This window comes from Panulirus ornatus, chromosome 9 (assembly GCF_036320965.1).
Source record: "Panulirus ornatus isolate Po-2019 chromosome 9, ASM3632096v1, whole genome shotgun sequence".
NCBI classification, from domain to species: Eukaryota; Metazoa; Arthropoda; class Malacostraca; order Decapoda; family Palinuridae; genus Panulirus; species Panulirus ornatus.
The window spans coordinates 33,062,388-33,085,098 of record NC_092232.1 but is presented as its reverse complement, the minus strand read 5'-3'; the positions used below and the strand labels follow the sequence as shown (position 1 = coordinate 33,085,098).

General features: G+C 39.2%; 1 protein-coding gene across 2 annotated transcripts in view; it reads left to right on the top strand.

Annotated features, from left to right (window-relative positions):
- The window catches only part of Ptp69D (Protein tyrosine phosphatase 69D), a 669,136-nt gene that overhangs the window by 330,424 nt on the left and 316,001 nt on the right, over nt 1–22,711 (top strand). For both annotated transcript variants that reach the window (XM_071664992.1, XM_071664991.1), the window contains exon 16: nt 14,622–14,826. In XM_071664992.1, coding sequence (XP_071521093.1) covers nt 14,622–14,826 — 205 coding nt within the window. The remainder of the gene's footprint in view (nt 1–14,621; nt 14,827–22,711) is intronic.

The following is a 22,711-nucleotide window of genomic DNA, read 5'->3' as shown; positions in this document are numbered from 1 at the left end:
CTTCCTTTACACACTTTACCAAACTCAGTCTCCAGCTTCTACAATTTCTCACCCAAATCAGCCACCAGCGCTGTATCATCAGCGAACAACAACTGACTCACTTCCCAAGCCCTCTCATCCACAACAGACTGCATACTTGCCCCTCTTTCCAAAACTCTTGCATTCACCTCCCTAACAACCCCATCCATAAACAAATTAAACAACCATGGAGACATCACACACCCCTGCCGCAAACCGACATTCACTGAGAACCAATCAATTTCCTCTCCTTCTACTTACACACTTGCCTTACTTCCTCGATAAAAACTTTTCACTGCTTCTAGCAACTTGCCCCCCACACCATATATTCCTAACACCCTCCACAGAGCATCTCTATCAACTCTATCATATGCCTTCTCCAGATCCTAAATGCTGCATGCAAATCCATTTGCTTTTCTAAGTATTTCTCTCATACATTCTTCAAAGCAAACACCTGATCCACACATCCTCTACCATTTCTGAAATCACACTGCTCTTCCCCAATCTGATGCTCTGTATGTGCTTTCACCCTTTCAATCAATACCCTTCCATATAATTTCCCAGGAATACTCAACAAACTTAAACCTCTGTAATTTGAGCATTCACCTTTATTCTCTATGCCTTTGTACAATGGCACTATGCATGCATTCCGCCAATCTTCAGGCACCTCACCATGAGTCGTACATTCATTAGATATCCTTACCAACCAGTCAACAACACAGTCACCCCCTTTTTTTTTAATAAATTCCACTACAATACCATCCAAACCCGCTGCCTTGCTGGCTTTCATCTTTCGCAAAGCTTTTACTACCTCTTCTCTGTTTACCAAATAATTCTCCCTAACCGTCTTACTTTGCACACCACCTCGACCAAAACACCCTACATCCGCCACTCTGTCATCTAACATTCAACAAACGTTCAAAATACTCACTCCATCTCCTTCTCACATTACCACTACTTGTTATTACCTCCCCATTAGCCTCCTTCACAGATGTTCCCATTTGTTCTTATGTCTTACGCTCTATTTACCTCCTTCCAAAACATCTTTTTATTCTCCCTAAAATTCAATGATACTCTCTCACCCCAACTCTCATTTGCCCTCTTTTTCACCTCTTGCACCTTTCTCTTGACCTACCAGTCATTTGCATTATTTCCCTGCAAAAATCGTCCAAATGCCGCTCTCTTCACTTTCCCTAGTAATCTTACTGCTTCATCCCACCACTCACTACCCTTTCTGATTTGCCCACCTCCCACGCTTCTCATGCCACAAGCATCTTTTGCGCAATTCATCACTGCTTCCCTGAATACATCCCATTCCTCCCCCACTCCCCTAATGTCCTTTACTCTCACCTTTTTTCCATTCTGCTCTCAGTCTCACCTGGTACTTCCTCACACAAGTCTCCCTCCCAAGGTCACTTACTCTCACCACTCTCTTCACCCCAACATTCTCTCTTCTTTTTTGAAAACCTCTGCAAATCCTCACCTTTGCCTCCACAAGATAATGATCAGACATCCCTCCAGTTGCACCTCTCAGTGAATTAACATCCAAAAGTCTCTCTTTCACGCGCCTATCAATTAACACGTAATCCAATAATGCTCTCTGGCCATCTCTCCTACTTACATACGTATACTTATGTATATCTCTCTTTTTAAACCAGGTATTCCCAATCACCAGTCCTTTTTCAGCACACAAATCTACAAGCTTTTCATTTCCATTTACAACACTGAACACCCCATGTACACCAATTATTCCCTCAACTGCTACATTACTCACCTTTGCATTCAAATCACCCATCACTATAACCCAGTCTTGTACATCAAAACTACTAACACACTCACTCAGCTGCTCCCAAAACACTTGCTTATCATGATCTTTCTTCTCATGCCCAGATGCATCGGCACCATTAATTACCCATCTCTCTCCATCCTTTTTCAGTCCTACCCATATCAATATAGAGTTTACTTTCTTACACTGCATCACACACTCCCACCACTCCTGTTCAGGATTTGTGCTACTCCTTCCCTTGCTCTTGTCCTCTCACCAACCCCTGACTTGACTCCCAAGACATTCCCAAACCACTTTTCCCCTTTACCCTTGAGCTTCGTTTCACTCAGAGCCAAAACATCGAGGTTCCTTTCCTCAAACGTACTACCTATCTCTCCTTTTTTCTCATCTTGGTTACATCCACACACATTTAGACACCCCAATCTGAGACTTCAAGGAGGATGAGCACTCCCTGCATGGCTCCTTCTGTTTCCCCTTTTAGAAAGTTAAAATACAAGGAGGGGAAGGTTTCTGGCCCCCTGCTCCCATCCCCTTTAGTCGCCTTCTACGACACCTGAGGAATGCGTAGGAAGTATTCTTTTTCCCCAATCCCCAGGAATGCTTCTATGCTTGAATTAATCGTGGAGAATATCCAAAAATGCTTCCCCAATGCAACAGATACCCAGTAAATATAAATTGAATAATCACAGAATCTTCTAAGATAGTAACCATTGATTACTTTTTCATAGGCCTTAATGTCTCTGAACTTGTATGTTAAGCCATGATTTGAATTTAGCTTGAAAAATTGTCCTTACATTGATGTTTTCAAGCAAACATATTAACCTCACAAAAATACCAAAAATTGCATTTGATAATGGTTCAGAACATTTTTAGCTCAAATATTTGTTTTAAAACTGAAATGTGACATAATGAAATGCTTCTCTGTATGAAATAATCTGTATGAAAATTAATGCTTCTTCAAGTCGATAGACACCCCAAAAAAAAAAAAAGAACCATATTATCACAGAATCTTCTTTACTTATTTACAGGCTGTAATATCTCCTAACATTTATTTGGACCCCAGATTTGAATTCATCATGAAAAATGATCCTTATACTGAGGTTTTCAAGCAAATCTATTACCGTGACAAAAATACCAAACATTACAGGGAACTCTTTAGCTTAAAGATCATTTTGTTTTCGAATTGAAATACAACATAATGAAATGCTTCTATACTTGAAATGATAATGGAAAATATCTCAAAATGCTTCCACAAGCCAACAGATACCCAATAAATATGAATCTTTTTACAGAGTAACAGTTAATTACTTATTTACAGCCTTTGATATCTCCCATCATATTTTCCAAGCCCACATTAAAATTTATTACAAAGAACAGTCTCTATACTGAGGTTTTTGGAGCAAATATGGTACCATCGCAAAAATATTGAAAATTGCGAGTGATTGTTTAGGGAACTTTATTTGCCCAAAAACGTTTTTGTTTTAAAACTGAAACGGACATAATGAAATGCTTCTATACTTGTAATAATGATGGAATATATCTCATAATGCTTTCCCTAGGTGATAGATACTCGGTAAATATGAACTGAAAAATCACAGAATTTCCTAAAGGATTAACCATTAATTATTTACAGGAGTTAATGTCCCCCAACATATATTTCAACCACAGATTCAAATTCTGCATGTAAAATAGTCCTTATACAAAAATATTTAAGCAAGTCTATTACCTCACAAAAAAATGTAGGTAATAGTTCAGGGAATTTTTTGTCCTAAAAGTATGACATCATGAAACTTTCCTATACTTAAATTAATCAAGAAAGATATCTCATAATGTTTCCCCAAGCCGACCGATACTCAAAATATATGAATTGAATAGTCACAGACTTGTAACTTTTAATTACTTATTTATAGGCTTATTATTTATAGGCTTAAGTTTCTTGTAACATATTTTAACCCCAGATTTGAGTTCAGCTTGAAAAAAATGTCCTTATACTAAGATTTTTGAAGCATATCTCTTACCCTCAAAAGAATTTCTAAAATTGCATGTAACAGTTCAGAGAATTTCTTCAACTCCAAAATATTTTTGTTTTGAAATTGGAATATGACTTAATGAAACGTCTCTATACTTGAAATAATCACAAAAAATATCTCATAATGTTTCCTCAAGCCAATAAATACTGAGTAAATAAGAACTTAATAATCACAGATTTTTCTAAAAGAGTAACAGTTGAGTACTTATTTATAGGCCTTAATGTCCCCAACATATATTTCAACTCCAGATTCGAATTTTGCATGAAAATAGTTATACAAATGTTCTCAGACAATTCTATTACCCTCTGTATTTCAGGGAATTCCTTAGCCCAAAAACCATTTTGTTTCAAAATTGAAATTTATTAAAATGAAATGCTTCTGTTCTTGAAATAAACATTGACAATATCTCATAATGCTTCCTCATGATGACAGATGCCTGATGAATACAAATGGGATAGTCAGAAAATCTTGTAAAAGAGTAACCATTGAACACATATTTACAGGCATTAATGTCCCCAACATATACTTCAAACCAGATTTGAATTCATCTTGAAAAATAATCCCTATATATAGCTGAGGTTTCCAAGCTCATCTGTTTTCTTCCCCAAAATGCCAGAATTTCAGGGAATTTTTTAGCCCCAAAACTTTGTTATGAATTGAAAGGTGACAGTAAGATGCTTCAGTATTTGAAATGATAATGTAAAGTATCTCATGATGCTTACCCAGGATAACAGATACTCAATAAATACTAAATAATCACAGTTTCCAGAAAGACTTACCATTAATTACTTATTTATAGGCTTTAATGTCCCCAAACATATATTTTAACCCAAGATGCAAATTTTACATGCAAAGTGGTCCTTATACTGAGGTATTCTAACAAATCTATTACCCTCACAAAAATAAAAAAAAACTTGCAGGTAACAGTTCAGGGGATTTTTTTTAACCCAAAAACCTTTTTGTTTTATTATTGAAATGTGACATGATGAAACACTTCTGTACCTCAAATAATCACAGAAAATATCTCACTTTTCCCGAAGTCAACAGATACCCAATAAATATGAATCATCTTAGAGAGCAACCATGAATTACTTATTTACAGGGCTCAATGTTTCCTAACATACATTTCAACCCCTGATTGAAGTTTAGCATGAAAAATAGCCCTGATAATGAAGTTTTTGAAGCAAATATATTACCTTCACAAAAATACAAAACATTGTAGATAGTAGTTCAGGAAATTTTTTAACTCAAAAACCTTTTCTTTTAAAACAAAGTTGATGTGATGAAATGCTTTTATACTTGAAAAAAATCACAGAAAGTACCTCATAATGCTTCTCCAGGCTACAGGTAGCCAGTTGAATTGAACCAATCAAAGACTCTCTTAAATGATTAACTGTTAGATACTTGTTTACAGGCCTTAATGTCCTTCAAGTTACATTTCAACCCTAGATTTAGATTCGACATGAAATACAATCCCCATACTGAGCTTTTCTTGCAAATCTGTTTAACTTACAAAAATATGAGAGACTACAGGTAATAATTAGGGAATTTTTTGTTTTGAAAATTAGACACGGTGATACACCTATATTTGTAATAATTATGGAAGATATAATGCTTCATCAAGGTAACGCAGTTTCCAGAAAGATTAACCATTAACTACTTTTTTACAGGCCTAAATGTCCCCAGTATATTTTTCAACCCAAGATTCAAATTCTGCATGAAAAATAGTCTTCATACTGAGGTATTCAAGTAGCTGTTTTACCTTCACACATAAAGATACAGGCAATAGTTCAGGGAATTTTTTTAGCTGAAAAACCTTTTTGTTTTATTATTGAAGTATGACATAATGAAACTCTTCTGTACTTGAAATGATCACGGAAAATATCTCATAATGTTTCCCGAAGTCAACAGATACCCAGTAAATATGAACCAAATAATCACAGTATCTTTGAGTAACCATGGATTACTTAATCACAGGCGTTAATGTTTCCCAACATACATTTCAATCCCAGATTCGAATTTGGCATGGATTTTGATCCACATACTGAGGTTTTGAAGCTTACATATTATCCTCACAAAAATTGCAGTTGAATGGTCATTTTTTTTCCTTTCCTAAAAATCTTTTTATTATAAAACTGAAATATGACAATGAAATGCTTTTGTACTTGAAGTAAACATGGAAAGTATCTCATAATGCTTCTCTAAGGCTACAGATAGCCAATAAACACTAACCAAATTATCACCAAGTCTCCTAAAAGATTAACCTTTGATTACTTATTTGCAGGCTTTAATATTAAAGTCCACCAATGAATATTTCAGTCAGATTCGAATTCACAATGAAAAATAATTCACATACTGAGGTTTTTAAGCAAATCTATTTTTCTTATAAAGAAATGTTAAAAACTACTGGTAATAATGATTTGGAATTTTTAAGCTCTAAAGCTTTTTATTTTAAAATTGAAATGTGACGTAGTGAAACACTTGTATACTTGAAATAATCATGGGCAATATCTCAGTGCCTCCCTAAGGCAACAGAGATTAATTATTTATCACTTAGGTACAGGCTTTGATATCCACAAATTTATATTTCATCCCCAGATTGAAATTCAGCATGAAAAATAGTCCTTATACTGAAGTTTTTCAAGCAAATCTATTACCCTAACCAAAATACTAAGAATTGCAGGTGATAGTGCTGGGAATTTTTTCCCAAAAACCCTTTAGTTTTAAAATTGAAATATGACAATGAAATGCTTCTTTACATGAAGTAGTTTAAAAAGATATAATGCTTCCCCAACCTGATGGAGGCTAAGTAAATAAGAACGGAATAATCATAGAATCTTTTAAAAGAGTAACAATTAAGCACTTATTTACTGGACTAAATGTTCTCCCAAAATATATTTCGACCCAGTATTCGAACTCAGTTTAAAAAATAGTCCTTATTATGAGGTTTTCAAGTATATCTATTACCCTCGCAAATATATACTAGAAACCATTTTGTTTTAAAATTGAAATTTGACAAGTAAATGCTTTAAACTTGAAATTATCATATAAAGTATCTCGTAATGCTTCCCTAAGCTGACAGATGAATTTTGAACTGAAATAATCACAGAGTCTTCTAAAAGAGTATCTGTTTATATCTTATTTACAGGCCTTAATGTCTCCCAGTATAATTCCAACCCCAGATTCAAATTCAGCTTGAAAAATATTAGTTATGCCAATATATTACCCTCAGTAGCTCAGTGAATTAGTTATACAGATGTTTTCAAGCAAATATGTTGCCTTCAACAGCCCAGGGAATTCCTTAGCCCAGAAGCCTTTTTGTTTCAAAATTAAAAGTTGACAATGAAATGCTTCAGTGCTTGAAATAATTATGGAAATTGTCTCATGCTGATTCCCCAAGGCTACAGGTACCCAGTGAATGTGAATTGAATAATCATATAATCTTCTAAAAGAGTAAGCATAAATTGCTTATTTACAGACCTTAATATCCCCAACATGTATTTCAACCCAGATTAGAATTCAGTATGAAAAATTGTCTGTATTCTGAGGTTTTTCAAGAAAATGTATTACCCTTACAAAAATACCAAAAATTTATTGTCCAAAAACTTTATTTTAGAATTGAAGTATTGACATTATGAAATGATTCTATTCTTGTGATAATCACTGAAAATATTTCACAATGCTTCCCTTGGCAACAGATGATAAATATTAAGCAAATAATCATAGCATTTCCTGAAAGCCAAACCATTAATTACTTATTTACAGGTCTTAATGCCTTCCCACATATATTTGAACCCCAATTTCAGATTCTGCATTAAAAGAGTAGTCTTTATACTAAGTATATTCAAGCAAACCCTCCCAAAAATACAAAAAGTGCAGTTAATATTTTAGGGAATAATTAAGCCCAAGAAACTTTTTGTTTTATTTTTGAAATATGAAGTGCGTCAATACTTGAAGTAATAATGGGAAATATCTCATAACGCTCCCCCTAAGCTGACAGATACCCAATGAATATGAACCAAATAACTGCAAGAATCTTCTAAAAGATTAATGATTAATTACTGATTTTTTAGAACTTAATGTCCCCAACCCCAGATTCGAGTTCAGCTTGAAAAATAGTCCTTATACTGAGGTTTGAGAAGCAAATTTATTACTCTTGCAAAAATACCAAAAATTGCATGTAATATTTTAGGGAATTTTTTATCCCAAAACCTTTTTGTTATAGAGTTGAAAAATGACAGTGAAACGCTTCTATACTTGAAATAATCATTGGAAACATCATAATGACTTTCCAAGGCTATTGCTAGCCAATAGATATGAACCAAATAATCACAGAAGCTTCTAAAAGATTAACCATTGATTACTTTTTTACAGGCATTAATGTCTTCTTACATATATTTCAACCCCAGATTCGAATTCAGCATGAAAAATAATCCCTGCCCTAAGGTTTTCAAGTAGATCTATCACTCTCACAAAAATACCAAAATTCAAGGAATTTTTAGCCCGAATGTCTTTTGTTTTAAAACTGAAATATAATGAAGTCCTCGTATACTTGCAGTATCTTGGAAGGTTCCTCATGATGCTTCCCCAAGGTGACAGATACTCAGTAAATACAAACTGAATGATCACAGAATCTAAATTGATTACTTATTTATAGGCTTTGATATCCGCCAATATATATTTCAACCCCAAGATTCGAATTCAGCATGATGAATAATCCTTATATTGGAGTGAAGGAATTGTTAGTTAAGTGTGCTAAGGAACCCAAGTGTAGATTACATGCATCTGCATGCTTATCACAGTTAATATATATATTTTTTATTTATTTTTTTTTTACTTTGTCGCTGTCTTCCGCGTTAGCTAGGTAGCGCAAGGAAACAGACGAAAGAATGGCCCAACCCACCTACATACACATGTATATACATACACGTCCACATAGGCAATTATACATACCTATGCAGGGAAAAAATGCAATTGAGTGGGAGATGTATAAAAGAAAGAGACAGGAGGTCAAGAGAAAGGTGCAAGAGGTGAAAAAGAGGGCAAATGAGAGTTGGGGTGAGAGTATCATTAGATTTTAGGGAGAATAAAAAGATGTTCTGGAAGGAGGTAAATAAAGTGCGTAAGACAAGGGAGCAAATGGGAACTTCAGTGAAGGGCGCAAATGGGGAGGTGATAACAAGTAGTGGTGATGTGAGAAGGAGATGGAATGAGTATTTTGAAGGTTTGTTGAATGTGTTTGATGATAGAGTGGCAGATATAGGGTGTTTTGGTCGAGGTGGTATGCAAAGTGAGAGGGTTAGGGAAAATGATTTGGTAAACAGAGAAGAGGTAGTAAAAGCTTTGCGGAAGATGAAAGCCGGCAAGGCAGCAGGTTTGGATGGTATTGCAGTGGAATTTATTAAAAAAGGGGGTGACTGTATTATTGACTGGTTGGTAAGGTTATTTAATGTAAGTATGATTCATGGTGAGGTGCCTGTGGATTGGCGGAATGCGTGCATAGTGCCATTGTACAAAGGCAAAGGGGATAAGAGTGAGTGCTCAAATTACAGAGGTATAAGTTTGTTGAGCATTCCTGGTAAATTATATGGGAGGGTATTGATTGAGAGGGTGAAGACATGTACAGAGCATCAGATTGGGGAAGAGCAGTGTGGTTTCAGAAGTGGTAGAGGATGTGTGGATCAGGTGTTTGTTTTGAAGAATGTATGTGAGAAATACTTAGAAAAGCAAATGGATTTGTATGTAGCATTTATAGATCTGGAGAAGGCATATGATAGAGTTGATAGAGATGATCTGTGGAAGGTATTAAGAATATATGGTGTGGGAGGCAAGTTGTTAGAAGCAGTGAAAAGTTTTTATCGAGGATGTAAGGCATGTGTACGTGTAGGAAGAGAGGAAAGTGATTGGTTCCCAGTGAATGTAGGTTTGCGGAAGGGGTGTGTGATGTCTCCATGGTTGTTTAATTTGTTTATGGATGGGGTTGTTAGGGAGGTGAATGCAAGAGTTTTGGAAAGAGGGGCAAGTATGAAGTCTGTTGTGGATGAGAGAGCTTGGGAAGTGAGTCAGTTGTTGTTCGCTGATGATACAGCGCTGGTGGCGGATTCATGTGAAAAACTGCAGAAGCTGGTGACTGATTTTGGTAAAGTGTGTGAAAGAAGAAAGTTAAGAGTAAATGTGAATAAGAGCAAGGTTATTAGGTACAGTAGGGTTGAGGGTCAAGTCAATTGGGAGGTAAGTTTGAATGGAGAAAAACTGGAGGAAGTAAAGAGTTTTAGATATCTGGGAGTGGATCTGGCCTCGGATGGAACCATGGAAGCGGAAGTGGATCATAGGGTGGGGGAGGGGGCAAAAATTCTGGGAGCCTTGAAGAATGTGTGGAAGTCAAGAACATTATCTGGGAAAGCAAAAATGGGTATGTTTGAAGGAATAGTGGTTCCAACAATGTTGTATGGTTGCGAGGCGTGGACTATGGATAGAGTTGTGCGCAGGAGGATGGATGTGCTGGAAATGAGATGTTTGAGGACAATGTGTGGTGTGAGGTGGTTTGATCAAGTAAGTAACGTAAGGGTAAGAGAGATGTGTGGAAATAAAAAGAGTGTGGTTGAGAGAGCAGAAGAGGGTGTTTTGAAATGGTTTGGGCACATGGAGAGAATGAGTGAGGAAAGATTGACCAAGAGGATATATTTGTCGGAGGTGGAGGGAACGAGGAGAAGTGGGAGACCAAATTGGAGGTGGAAAGATGGAGTGAAAAAGATTTTGTGTGATCGGGGCCTGAACATGCAGGAGGGTGAAAGGAGGGCAAGGAATAGAGTGAATTGGATCGATGTGGTATACCGGGGTTGACGTGCTGTCAGTGGATTGAATCAGGGCATGTGAAGCGTCTGGGGTAAACCATGGAAAGCTGTGTAGGTATGTATATTTGCGTGTGTGGATGTATGTATATACATGTGTATGGGGGTGAGTTGGGCCATTTCTTTCGTCTGTTTCCTTGCACTACCTCGCAAACGCGGGAGACAGCAAAAAAAAAAAAATATATATATACACACAGACATATACATATATACACATGTACATAATTCATACTGTCTGCCATTCCCATCGCCAACCCACCACACATGAAATAACAACCCCTTCCCCCTGCATGTGCACGAGGTAGCGCTAGGAAAAGACAACAAAGGCCACATTCGTTCAGACTCAGTCACTGTCTGCCATGTATAATGCACCAAAACCACAGCTCCCTTTCCACATCCAGACCCCACAGAACTTTCCATGGTTTACCCCAGACGCTTCACATGCCCTGGTTCAATCCATTGTCAGCACGTCGACCCCGGTATACCACATCATTCCAATTCACTCTATTCCTTGCACGCCTTTAACCCTCCTGCATGTTCATGCCCTGATCACTCAAAATCTTTTTCACTCCATCTTTCCACCTCCAATTTGGTCTCCCACTTCTCCTCGTTCGCTCCACCTCTGACAAATATATCCTCTTGGTCAATCTTTCCTCACCCATTCTCTCCATGTGACCCGACCATTTCAAAACACCCTCTTCTGCTTTCTCAACCACACTCTTTTTATTACTACACATCTCTCTTACCCTATTATTACTTATTCAATCAAACCACCTCACACCACATATTGTCCTCAAACATCCCATTTCCAGCACATCCACCCTCCTGTGCAGAACTCTATCTATAGCCCATGCCTCGCAACCATATAACATTGTTGGAACCACTTCAAACATACCCTTTTTGCTTTCTGAGATAATGTTCTCGACTTCCACAGATTCTTCAACGCTCCTAGAACTTTTGCCCCCTCCCTCACCCTGTGATTCACTTCCACTTCCATGGTTCCATCTGCTGTCAAATCCACTCCCAGATATCTAAATCACTTCACTTCCTCCAGTTTTTCTCCATTCAAACTTACCTCCCAATTGACTTGTCCCTCAACCCTACTGTACCTAATAACCTTTCTCTTATTCACATTTACTCTCAGCTTTCTTCTTTCACACACTTTACCAAACTCAGTCACCATCTTCTGCAGTTTCTCACATGAATCAGCCACCAGCGCTGTATCATCAGCGAACAACAACTGACTCACTTCCCAAGCTCACTCATCCCCAACAGACTGCATACTTGCCCCTCTTTCCAAAACTCTTGCATTCACCTCCCTAACAATCCCATCCATAAACTAATTAAACAACCATGGAGACATCACACACCCCTGCCGCAAACCAAGATTCACTGAGAACCAATCACTTTCCTCTCTTCCTACACGTACACATGCCTTACATCCTCGATAAAAACTTTTCACTGCCTCTAACAACTTGCCTCCCACACCATATATTCTTGATACCTTCCACAGAGCATCTCTATCAACTCTATCATATGCCTTCTCCAGATCCATGAATGCTACATACACATCCATTTGCTTTTCTAAGTATTTCTCACATACATTCTTCAAAGCAAACACCTGACCCACACATCCTCTACCACTTCTGAAACCACACTGCTCTTCCCCAATCTGATGCTCTGTACATGCCTTCACCCTCTCAATCAATACCCTCCCATATAATTTCCCAGGAATACTCAACAAACTTATACCTCTGTAATTTGAGCACTCACTTTTATCCCCTTTGCCTTTGTACAGTGGCACTATGCATGCATTCCGCCAATCCTCAGGCACCTCACCATGAGTCATACATACATTAAATAACCTCACCAACCAGTCAACAATACATTCACCCCCTTTTTTAATATATTCCTCTATAATACCATCCAAACCCACTGCCTTCCCGGCTTTCGTCTTCCGCAAAGCTTATACTACCTCTTTTCTGTTTACCAAATCATTCTCCCTAACCCCTCACGCTTTGCACACCACCTCGACCAAAACACCCTATATCCACCACTCTTTCATCAAATGCATCTAACAAACCTTCAAAATACTCACTCCATCTCCTCACATCACCACTACTTGTTATCACCTCCCCATTAGCCCCTTCACTGAAGTTCCCATTTGTTCCCTTGTTTTATGCACTTTATATACCTCCTTCCTAAACATCTTTTTATTCTCCCTAGAATTTAATGATACTCTCTCACCCCAACTCTCATTTGCCCTCTTTTTTGCCTGTTGCGCCTTTCTCTTGACCTCCTGCCTCTTTCTTTTATACATCTCCCACTCATTTGCATTATTTCCCTGCAAAAATCATCCAAATGCCTCTCTCTTCTCTTTCACTGATAATCTTACTTCTTCATACCACCACTCACTACCCTTTCTAATCTGTCCACCTCACACGCTTCTCATGCCACAAGCATCTTTTGCACAAGCCTTCACTGCTTCCCTAAATACATCCCATTCCTCCCAGACTCCCCTTACATCATTTTTCTCACCTTTTTCCATTCTGTACTCAGTCTTTCCTGGTACTTCCTCACCCAAGTCTACTTCCCAAGCTCACTTACTCTCACCATTCTCTTCACCCCAACATTTTCTCTTCTTTTCTGAAAACCTCTACATATCTACACCTTCGCCTCCATAAGATAATGACCAGACATCCCTCCAGTTGCACCTCTCAGCACATTAACATTCAAAAGTCTCTCTTTCATGCACCTATCAATTAACACGTAATCCAATAACGGTCTCTGGCCATCTCTCCTACTTACATACGTATATATACTTATGTATATCTCTCTTTTTACACCAGGTATTCCCAATCACCAGTCCTTTTTCAGCACATAAATCTACAAGCTCTTCACCATTTCCATTTACAAGAGTGAACAACACCCCATGTACACCAGTTATCCCCTCAACTGCCACATTACTCACCTTTGCATTCAAATCACCCATCACTATAACCCAGTCTCGTGCATCAAAACTACTAACACACTCGCTCAGCTGCTCTCAAAACACTTGCCTCTCATGATCTTTCTTCTCATTCCCAGGTGCATGTGCACCAATAGTCACCCATCTCTCTCCATCCACTTTCAGTTTTACCCATATCAATCTAGAGTTTACTTTCTTATACTGTATCACATACTCCCACCACTTCTGTTTCAGGAGTAGTGCTGCTCCTTCCCTTGCTCTTGCCCTCTCACTTACCCCTGACTTTACTCCCAAGACATTCCCAAACCACTCTTCTCCTTTACCCTTGAGCTTTGTTTCACTCAGAGCCAAAACATCCAGGTCCCTTTCCTCTAACATACTACCTATCTCCCCTTTTTTCTCATCTTGGTTACATCCACACACATTTAGACTCCCCAATCTGAGCCTTCGAGGAGGATGAGCACTCCCCGTGTGACTCCTTCTTCTGTTTCCCTTTTTAGAAAGTTAAAATAGAAGGGGGGGAGGGTTTCCAGCCCCTTTAGTTGCCTTCTACGACACTAAACAATATTAATTGAAAGATATTGATTTCTCCAGGTTCAGTGCATTTGTTGTTTGGTGTTAGGTTGGATGTAACCCAGTAAAGTGTGGCTAAAAATCAGGATGTTTATGAAAATCTCTGAATATGTGCATATTTATTTTTGAGACTGGTTAGTAAGAATGTAAATGCCATGATATAATCCAATTAATGCAGTTCTGAACAGTGGACTGGAGTCTGTCCAATGACAGTTTATGGAGATACTACTTTATAAGGCAGAGTTATTAGCTTTTTATTGATTAGTAGAAGAATTTTATGATTTATTGTGGAGTTTACCAGACTTGGCTTTGTAACACGATAGTCATTACACTTATATTTCTTGTAACTGTATAGAGTTTGTATATTAACTGAAATCATGATGTTAATATTGTAGGCTCTTCCTGAGAAGTTTTATGACCGGACCAGTCGTGCTTCAGACCTAATAGAAAATGCTCCAAAGAATCGGTATCCAGATATCAAGGCTTATGACCAGACAAGAGTCAAGCTAACACAGCTCAATGGGGCCATTGGGACGGATTATATCAATGCCAACTATGTTTTAGGCTACAAGGAACGAAAGAAGTTTATCTGTGCTCAGGGTAAGTTGTTTACTTAACATACTAGATGTAATCTCAGACGCATGAATGTTATAAAATTGATTTGAAGGTTTTTAATCAAAAAGGCAGTATTTTTCTTGGCCCATTATGTTGCTGTGGTATGTACCATCTTTACACTAAGTAGCATGTTCAGAACATAGCATTCTCAAGAGTTATTATATTTCACTTGCAAATGGGCTTTTTCTTGCTGTGAAATGTATATAATTTGCACCCCTTTATTATACATAAAGCAACAAGCCTCTTTGGTACTGCTTTGTTCTACTTTGAGCTTGATTAAAAAAAAAGTGAAGAAAAAAACGCCACATCCATCATACGTACTAAACCACCACAACCACTACTTCAACTATTTGTACTCCTCTCCTCCTATTGCTACTGTTATTACTATCACTACAACTACTACTACTACTACATTGCTACTATACTACTACTACAACTGCACTTCCTACTGCTATGCACTTCCTACTACTACTACTGCTACTATACTACTACTACTGGCACTACTATACTACTATTAAACTATTACTACTACTACTACACTATACTACAACTACTATTCAATGCTACTACTAATATACTACTAGTACTACTTTCACTACTATACAGTACAATTACTGTAACTACTACTACTACTACTATATTGCTATTATTACTACAGCTGTTAGTATACTACTACTGCTGTTATTATAGCTCTTGTACTGCTTCTACTTCTGCTGCTGCTAATACTATACTACTACACTTACTATGCTAATACTGTTCCTATACCACTTCTGTTATACTACAGCTACTACTACTACTACTTGTATTGCTACTACTGCTATACTGCGACTACAACTTCTTTTACTTTTACTACTACCACTAAATACTACCACCTCTATTTATTTTATATTTATTTATTATACTTTGTCGCTGTCTCCCGCGTTAGCGAGGTAGCGTTAGGTAACAGATGAAAGAATGGCCCAACCTACCCACATACGCATGAATATACATAAATGCCCACACATGCACATACAGATACCTATACATTTTAATGTATACATACATACAGACAACATATACACATGTACATATTCATACTTACTGCCATCATCCATTCCTGTCGCCACCCAACCACACATGAAATGGCACCCCCTTCCCCCGCACGTGCATGAGGTAGTGCTAGGAAAAGACAATAAAGGCCACATTCGTTCACACTCAGTCTCTAGTTGTCATGATTACTGCACCAAAACCACAGCTCCCTTTCCACATCCAGGCCCCACAAAACTTTCCATGGTTTACCTCAGATGCTTCACATGCCTTGGGTCAATCCGTTGACAGCACATCGACCTCGGTATACCACATCGTTCCAATTCACTCTATTCCTTGGACGCCTTTCACCCTCCTGTATGTTCAGGCCCCAATCACTCAAAATCCTTTTCACTCCATCCTTCCACCTCCAATTTGATCTCCCACTTCACCTTCCCTCCACCTCTGACACATATATCCTCTTGGTCAATCTTTCCTCACTCATTCTTTCCATGTGTCCAAACTATTTCAATATACCCTTCTCTGCTCTGTCCACCACACTCTTTTTATTACCACACATCTCTCCTACACTTTCATTACTTAATCAAACCACCTCACACCACATATTGTCCTCAAACATCTCATTTCCATCACATCCACCCTTCTCCACACAACCCTATATATAGCCCATGCCTTGCAACCCTATAACATTGTTGGAACCTCCTTCTAACATACACATTTTTGCTTTCCGAGATAATGTTCTCACCTTCCACACTTCCAGAACCTTCACCCCCTCCCCCACCTTGTGACTCACTTCAACTTCCATGGTTCCATCTGCTGTCAGATCCACTCCCAGATATCTAAAACACTTCACTTCCTCCAATTTTTCTCCATTCAAACTCACCTCCCAGTTTACTTGCCCCTTAACCCTACTGCACCTAATAACCTTGCTCTTATTCACATTTACTCTTAGCTTTCTTCTTTCACACTTTACCAAACTCAGTCACCAGCTTCTGCAGTTTCTCACCCAAATCAGCTACCAGCACTGTATCATCAGCTAACAAAAACTGACTCATTTCCCAAGCCGTCTCATCCACAACAGACTGCATATTTGCCCATCTCTCCAAAACTCTTGCATTCACCTCCCTAGCAACCCCATCCATAAACAAATTAAACAACCATGGAGACATCACACACCCCTGCCGCAAACTGACATTCACTGGGAACCAATCACTTTCCTCTCTTCCTACTCCTACACATGCCTTACATCCTCGATAAAAACATTGCACTGCTTCTAGCAACTTACCTCCCACACCATATACTCTTAATACCTTCCACAGAGCACCTCTATCAACTCTTATCATATGCCTTCTCCAGATCCATAAATGCTACATACAAATCCATCTGTTTTTTAAGTGTTTCTCATATACATTCTTCAAAGCAAGCACCTGGTCTGCACATCCTCTGCCACTAATGAAACCACACTGCTTTTCCCCAATCTGATGCTCTGTTCATGCCTTCACCCTATCAGTCAATACCCTTCCATATAATTTCTCAGGAATACTCAACAAACTTATACCTCTGTAATTTGAACTCTCACCTTTATCCCCTTTGCCTTTATACAGTGGCCCTATGTATGCATTCTGCCAATCCTCAGGCACTTTGCCATGACCTATTCATACAGTGAATATCCTCACCAACCAGTCAACAACACGGTCACCCCCTTTTTTAGTACATTCCATTGCAATGCCATCCAAACCCACCCCCTTGCCAGTTTTCATCTTCCTCAAAGCTTTCACTACCTCTTCTCTGTTTACCAAATCATTCTCCCTGACCCTCTCACTTCACACACCACCTCGACCAAAACACCCTGTATCTGCCACTCTGTCATCAAACACTTGGAACAAACCTTCAAAATACTCACTCCATCTCCTTCTCACTTCACCACTACTTGTTATTACCTCCCCTTTATCCCCTACACCAATGGTCCATTGTTATCATCACTATGTTTAGGTACTTTATTGTACTCTATGTTTATAACATCTTTTATCTCCCTAAATTTTAAATGATTATTTTCACAAAAGCGTATTTTCTTGCCCTTTTTCCTCGTTGTACCTTTTCCTAAGACATGTCAGCCTCTTTCATTATTAATTTCACGCAATCTTTTTGCGAATTAATAATCCCTCATAAAATAGCAAAAGCCTCTCTCTTCTCTCTATAAAAAAATACGCTCACATCCACACTTCTAACGCCCACCCTCCCTATTTTCTTCTGCCCATTGCATACTTTTGTCTACACACTGACTTCACTTATACTATCCCTATCACTACTCCAAACTGCCTTCTACTTATGTTCTACTCTACTACTTTATCTATTCTGCACTACTATACTCTATTCTATTACTACTTACACACAAGCTCCTACTTTCCAAGCTACTACTACCATTCTCCTAACACTTTCCTCTTCTTATTCTGAAAACACTCTACATATTTCATATTCTACACGTTGATACTATCTGCTGTATTATACTCTGTTGCCACTCTGCTCTAGCACATTAACATCACAATATGTTCCCCTCTTTTACACACCTCTACACTACTTGTAATTCAAACTAATGCTTACTGCGCCAACTCTCTTACTTTACATACATAATATACACTTTTTTTTTTTTTTTTTTATTTTTTTATACTTTGTCGCTGTCTCCCGCGTTGCGAGGTAGCGCTAGGAACAGACGAAAGAATGGCCCAACCTCCCACATACCATGATATACATACAATGTCCCACACATCACATTACATACCTATCACATTTCATGTTTTACATACACAGGACAACTTCACATGACATATTCATACTTACGCACTCATACCCTTATCCTTCCCCCCCAACCACTCATGATCTGCCCCCTTCCCCCGCACGTGCATGAGGTAGTGCTAGGAAAAGACAATAAAGGCCACATTCGTTCACACTCAGTCTCTAGTTGTCATGATTACTGCACCAAAACCACAGCTCCCTTTCCACATCCAGGCCCCACAAAACTTTCCATGGTTTACCTCAGATGCTTCACATGCCTTGGGTCAATCCGTTGACAGCACATCGACCTCGGTATACCACATCGTTCCAATTCACTCTATTCCTTGGACGCCTTTCACCCTCCTGCATGTTCAGGCCCCAATCATACAAAATCTTTTCACTCCATCCTTCCACCTCCAATTTGGTCTCCCTCTTCACTCGTTCCCTCCACCTCGACACATATATCCTCTTGGTCAATCTTTCCTCACTCATTCTCTCCATGTGCCCAAACCATTTCAAAACACCCTCTTCTGCTCTCTCAACCACGCTCTTTTTATTTCCACACATCTCTCTTACCCTTACGTTACTTACTCGATCAAACCACCTCACACCACACATTGTCCTCAAACATCTCATTTCCAGCACATCCATCCTCCTGCGCACATCTCTATCCATAGCCCACGCCTCGCAACCATACAACATTGTTGGAACACTATTCCTTCAAACATACCCATTTTTGCTTTCCGAGATAATGTTCTCGACTTCCACACATTTTTCAAGGCTCCCAAAATTTTCGCCCCCTCCCCCACCCTATGATCCACTTCCGCTTCCATGGTTCCATCCGCTGACAGATCCACTCCCAGATATCTAAAACACTTCACTTCCTCCAGTTTTTCTCCATTCAAACTCACCTCCCAATTGACTTGACCCTCACCCTACTGTACCTAATAACCTTGCTCTTATTCACATTTACTCTTAACTTTCTTCTTCCACACACTTTACCAAACTCAGTCACCAGCTTCTGCAGTTTCTCACCCAAATCAGCTACCAGCACTGTATCATCAGCTAACAAAAACTGACTCATTTCCCAAGCCGTCTCATCCACAACAGACTGCATATTTGCCCATCTCTCCAAAACTCTTGCATTCACCTCCCTAGCAACCCCATCCATAAACAAATTAAACAACCATGGAGACATCACACACCCCTGCCGCAAACTGACATTCACTGGGAACCAATCACTTTCCTCTCTTCCTACTCCTACACATGCCTTACATCCTCGATAAAAACATTGCACTGCTTCTAGCAACTTACCTCCCACACCATATACTCTTAATACCTTCCACAGAGCACCTCTATCAACTCTTATCATATGCCTTCTCCAGATCCATAAATGCTACATACAAATCCATCTGTTTTTTAAGTGTTTCTCATATACATTCTTCAAAGCAAGCACCTGGTCTGCACATCCTCTGCCACTAATGAAACCACACTGCTTTTCCCCAATCTGATGCTCTGTTCATGCCTTCACCCTATCAGTCAATACCCTTCCATATAATTTCTCAGGAATACTCAACAAACTTATACCTCTGTAATTTGAACTCTCACCTTTATCCCCTTTGCCTTTATACAGTGGCCCTATGTATGCATTCCGCCAATCCTCAGGCACTTTGCCATGACCTATTCATACAGTGAATATCCTCACCAACCAGTCAACAACACGGTCACCCCCTTTTTTAGTACATTCCATTGCAATGCCATCCAAACCCACCCCCTTGCCAGTTTTCATCTTCCTCAAAGCTTTCACTACCTCTTCTCTGTTTACCAAATCATTCTCCCTGACCCTCTCACTTCACACACCACCTCGACCAAAACACCCTGTATCTGCCACTCTGTCATCAAACACTTGGAACAAACCTTCAAAATACTCACTCCATCTCCTTCTCACTTCACCACTACTTGTTATTACCTCCCCTTTATCCCCTACACCAATGTTCCCATTTGTTCTCTTGTCTTATGTACTTTATTTACCTCCTCCTTAAACATCTTTTTATTCTCCCTAAAATTTAACGATACTTTCTCACCCCAACTCTCATTTGCCCTCTTTTTCACCTCTTGCACTTTTCCCTTGACCTCCTGCCTCTTTCTTTTATACATTTCCCAATCATTTGCACTATATCCCTGCAAAAATCGTCAAAATGCCTCTCTCTTCTCTATCACCAACAATCTTACTTCTTCATCCCACCTTTCTATTCTGCCCACCTCCCATCTTTCTCATGCCACAAGCATCTTTTGTGCAAGCCATCACTGCTTCCCTGTATACATCCCATTCCTCCTCCACTCCCTTTACTTAATTTGCTCTCACCTTTTTCTATTCTGCACTCAATCTCTCCTGCTACTTCTTCACACAAGTCTCCTTTCCAAGCTCACTTACTTTCACCATTCTCCTCACCCCACCATTTTCTCTTCTTTTCTGAAAACCTCTACAAATCTTCAACTTCTCCACATGATAATGATCAGACATCCCTCCAGTTGCCCCTCTCAGCACATTAACATCCAAAAGTCCCTCTTTCACACCTCTCAATTGACATGTAATCCAATAATGCTTTCTGGCCATCTCTCCTACTTACATATGTATACTTTTTTTTTTTTTTTTTTTTTTTTTTTTTATACTTTGTCGCTGTCTCCCGCGTTTGCGAGGTAGCGCAAGGAAACAGACGAAAGAAATGGCCCAACCCCCCCCATACACATGTACATACACACGTCCACACACACAAATATACATACCTACACAGCTTTCCATGGTTTACCCCGGACGCTTCACATGCCTTGATTCAATCCACTGACAGCACGTCAACCCCTGTATACCACATCGCTCCAATTCACTCTATTCCTTGCCCTCCTTTCACCCTCCTGCATGTTCAGGCCCCGATCATACAAAATCTTTTTCACTCCATCTTTCCACCTCCAATTTGGTCTCCCTCTTCTCCTCGTTCCCTCCACCTCCGACACATATATCCTCTTGGTCAATCTTTCCTCACTCATTCTCTCCATGTGCCCAAACCATTTTAAAACACCCTCTTCTGCTCTCTCAACCACGCTCTTTTTATTTCCACACATCTCTCTTACCCTTACGTTACTTACTCGATCAAACCACCTCACACCACACATTATCCTCAAACATCTCATTTCCAGCACATCCATCCTCCTGCGCACAACTCTATCCATAGCCCACGCCTCGCAACCATACAACATTGTTGGAACTACTATTCCTTCAAACATACCCATTTTTGCTTTCCGGGATAATGTTCTCGACTTCCACACATTTTTCAAGGCTCCCAAAATTTTCGCCCCCTCCCCCACCCTATGATCCACTTCCGCTTCCATGGTTCCATCCGCTGACAGATCCACTCCCAGATATCTAAAACACTTCACTTCCTCCAGTTTTTCACCATTCAAACTCACCTCCCAATTGACTTGACCCTCAACCCTACTGTACCTAATAACCTTGCTCTTATTCACATTTACTCTTAACTTTCTTCTTCCACACACTTTACCAAACTCCGTCACCAGCTTCTGCAGTTTCTCACATGAATCCGCCACCAGCGCTGTATCATCAGCGAACAACAACTGACTCACTTCCCAAGCTCTCTCATCCCCAACAGACTTCATACTTGCCCCTCTTTCCAAGACTCTTGCATTTACCTCCCTAACAACCCCATCCATAAACAAATTAAACAACCATGGAGACATCACACACCCCTGCCGCAAACCTACATTCACTGAGAACCAATCACTTTCCTCTCTTCCTACACGTACACATGCCTTACATCCTCGATAAAAACTTTTCACTGCTTCTAACAACTTGCCTCCCACACCATATATTCTTAATACCTTCCACAGAGCATCTCTATCAACTCTATCATATGCCTTCTCCAGATCCATAAATGCTACATACAAATCCATTTGCTTTTCTAAGTATTTCTCACATACATTCTTCAAAGCAAACACCTGATCCACACATCCTCTACCACTTCTGAAACCACACTGCTCTTCCCCAATCTGATGCTCT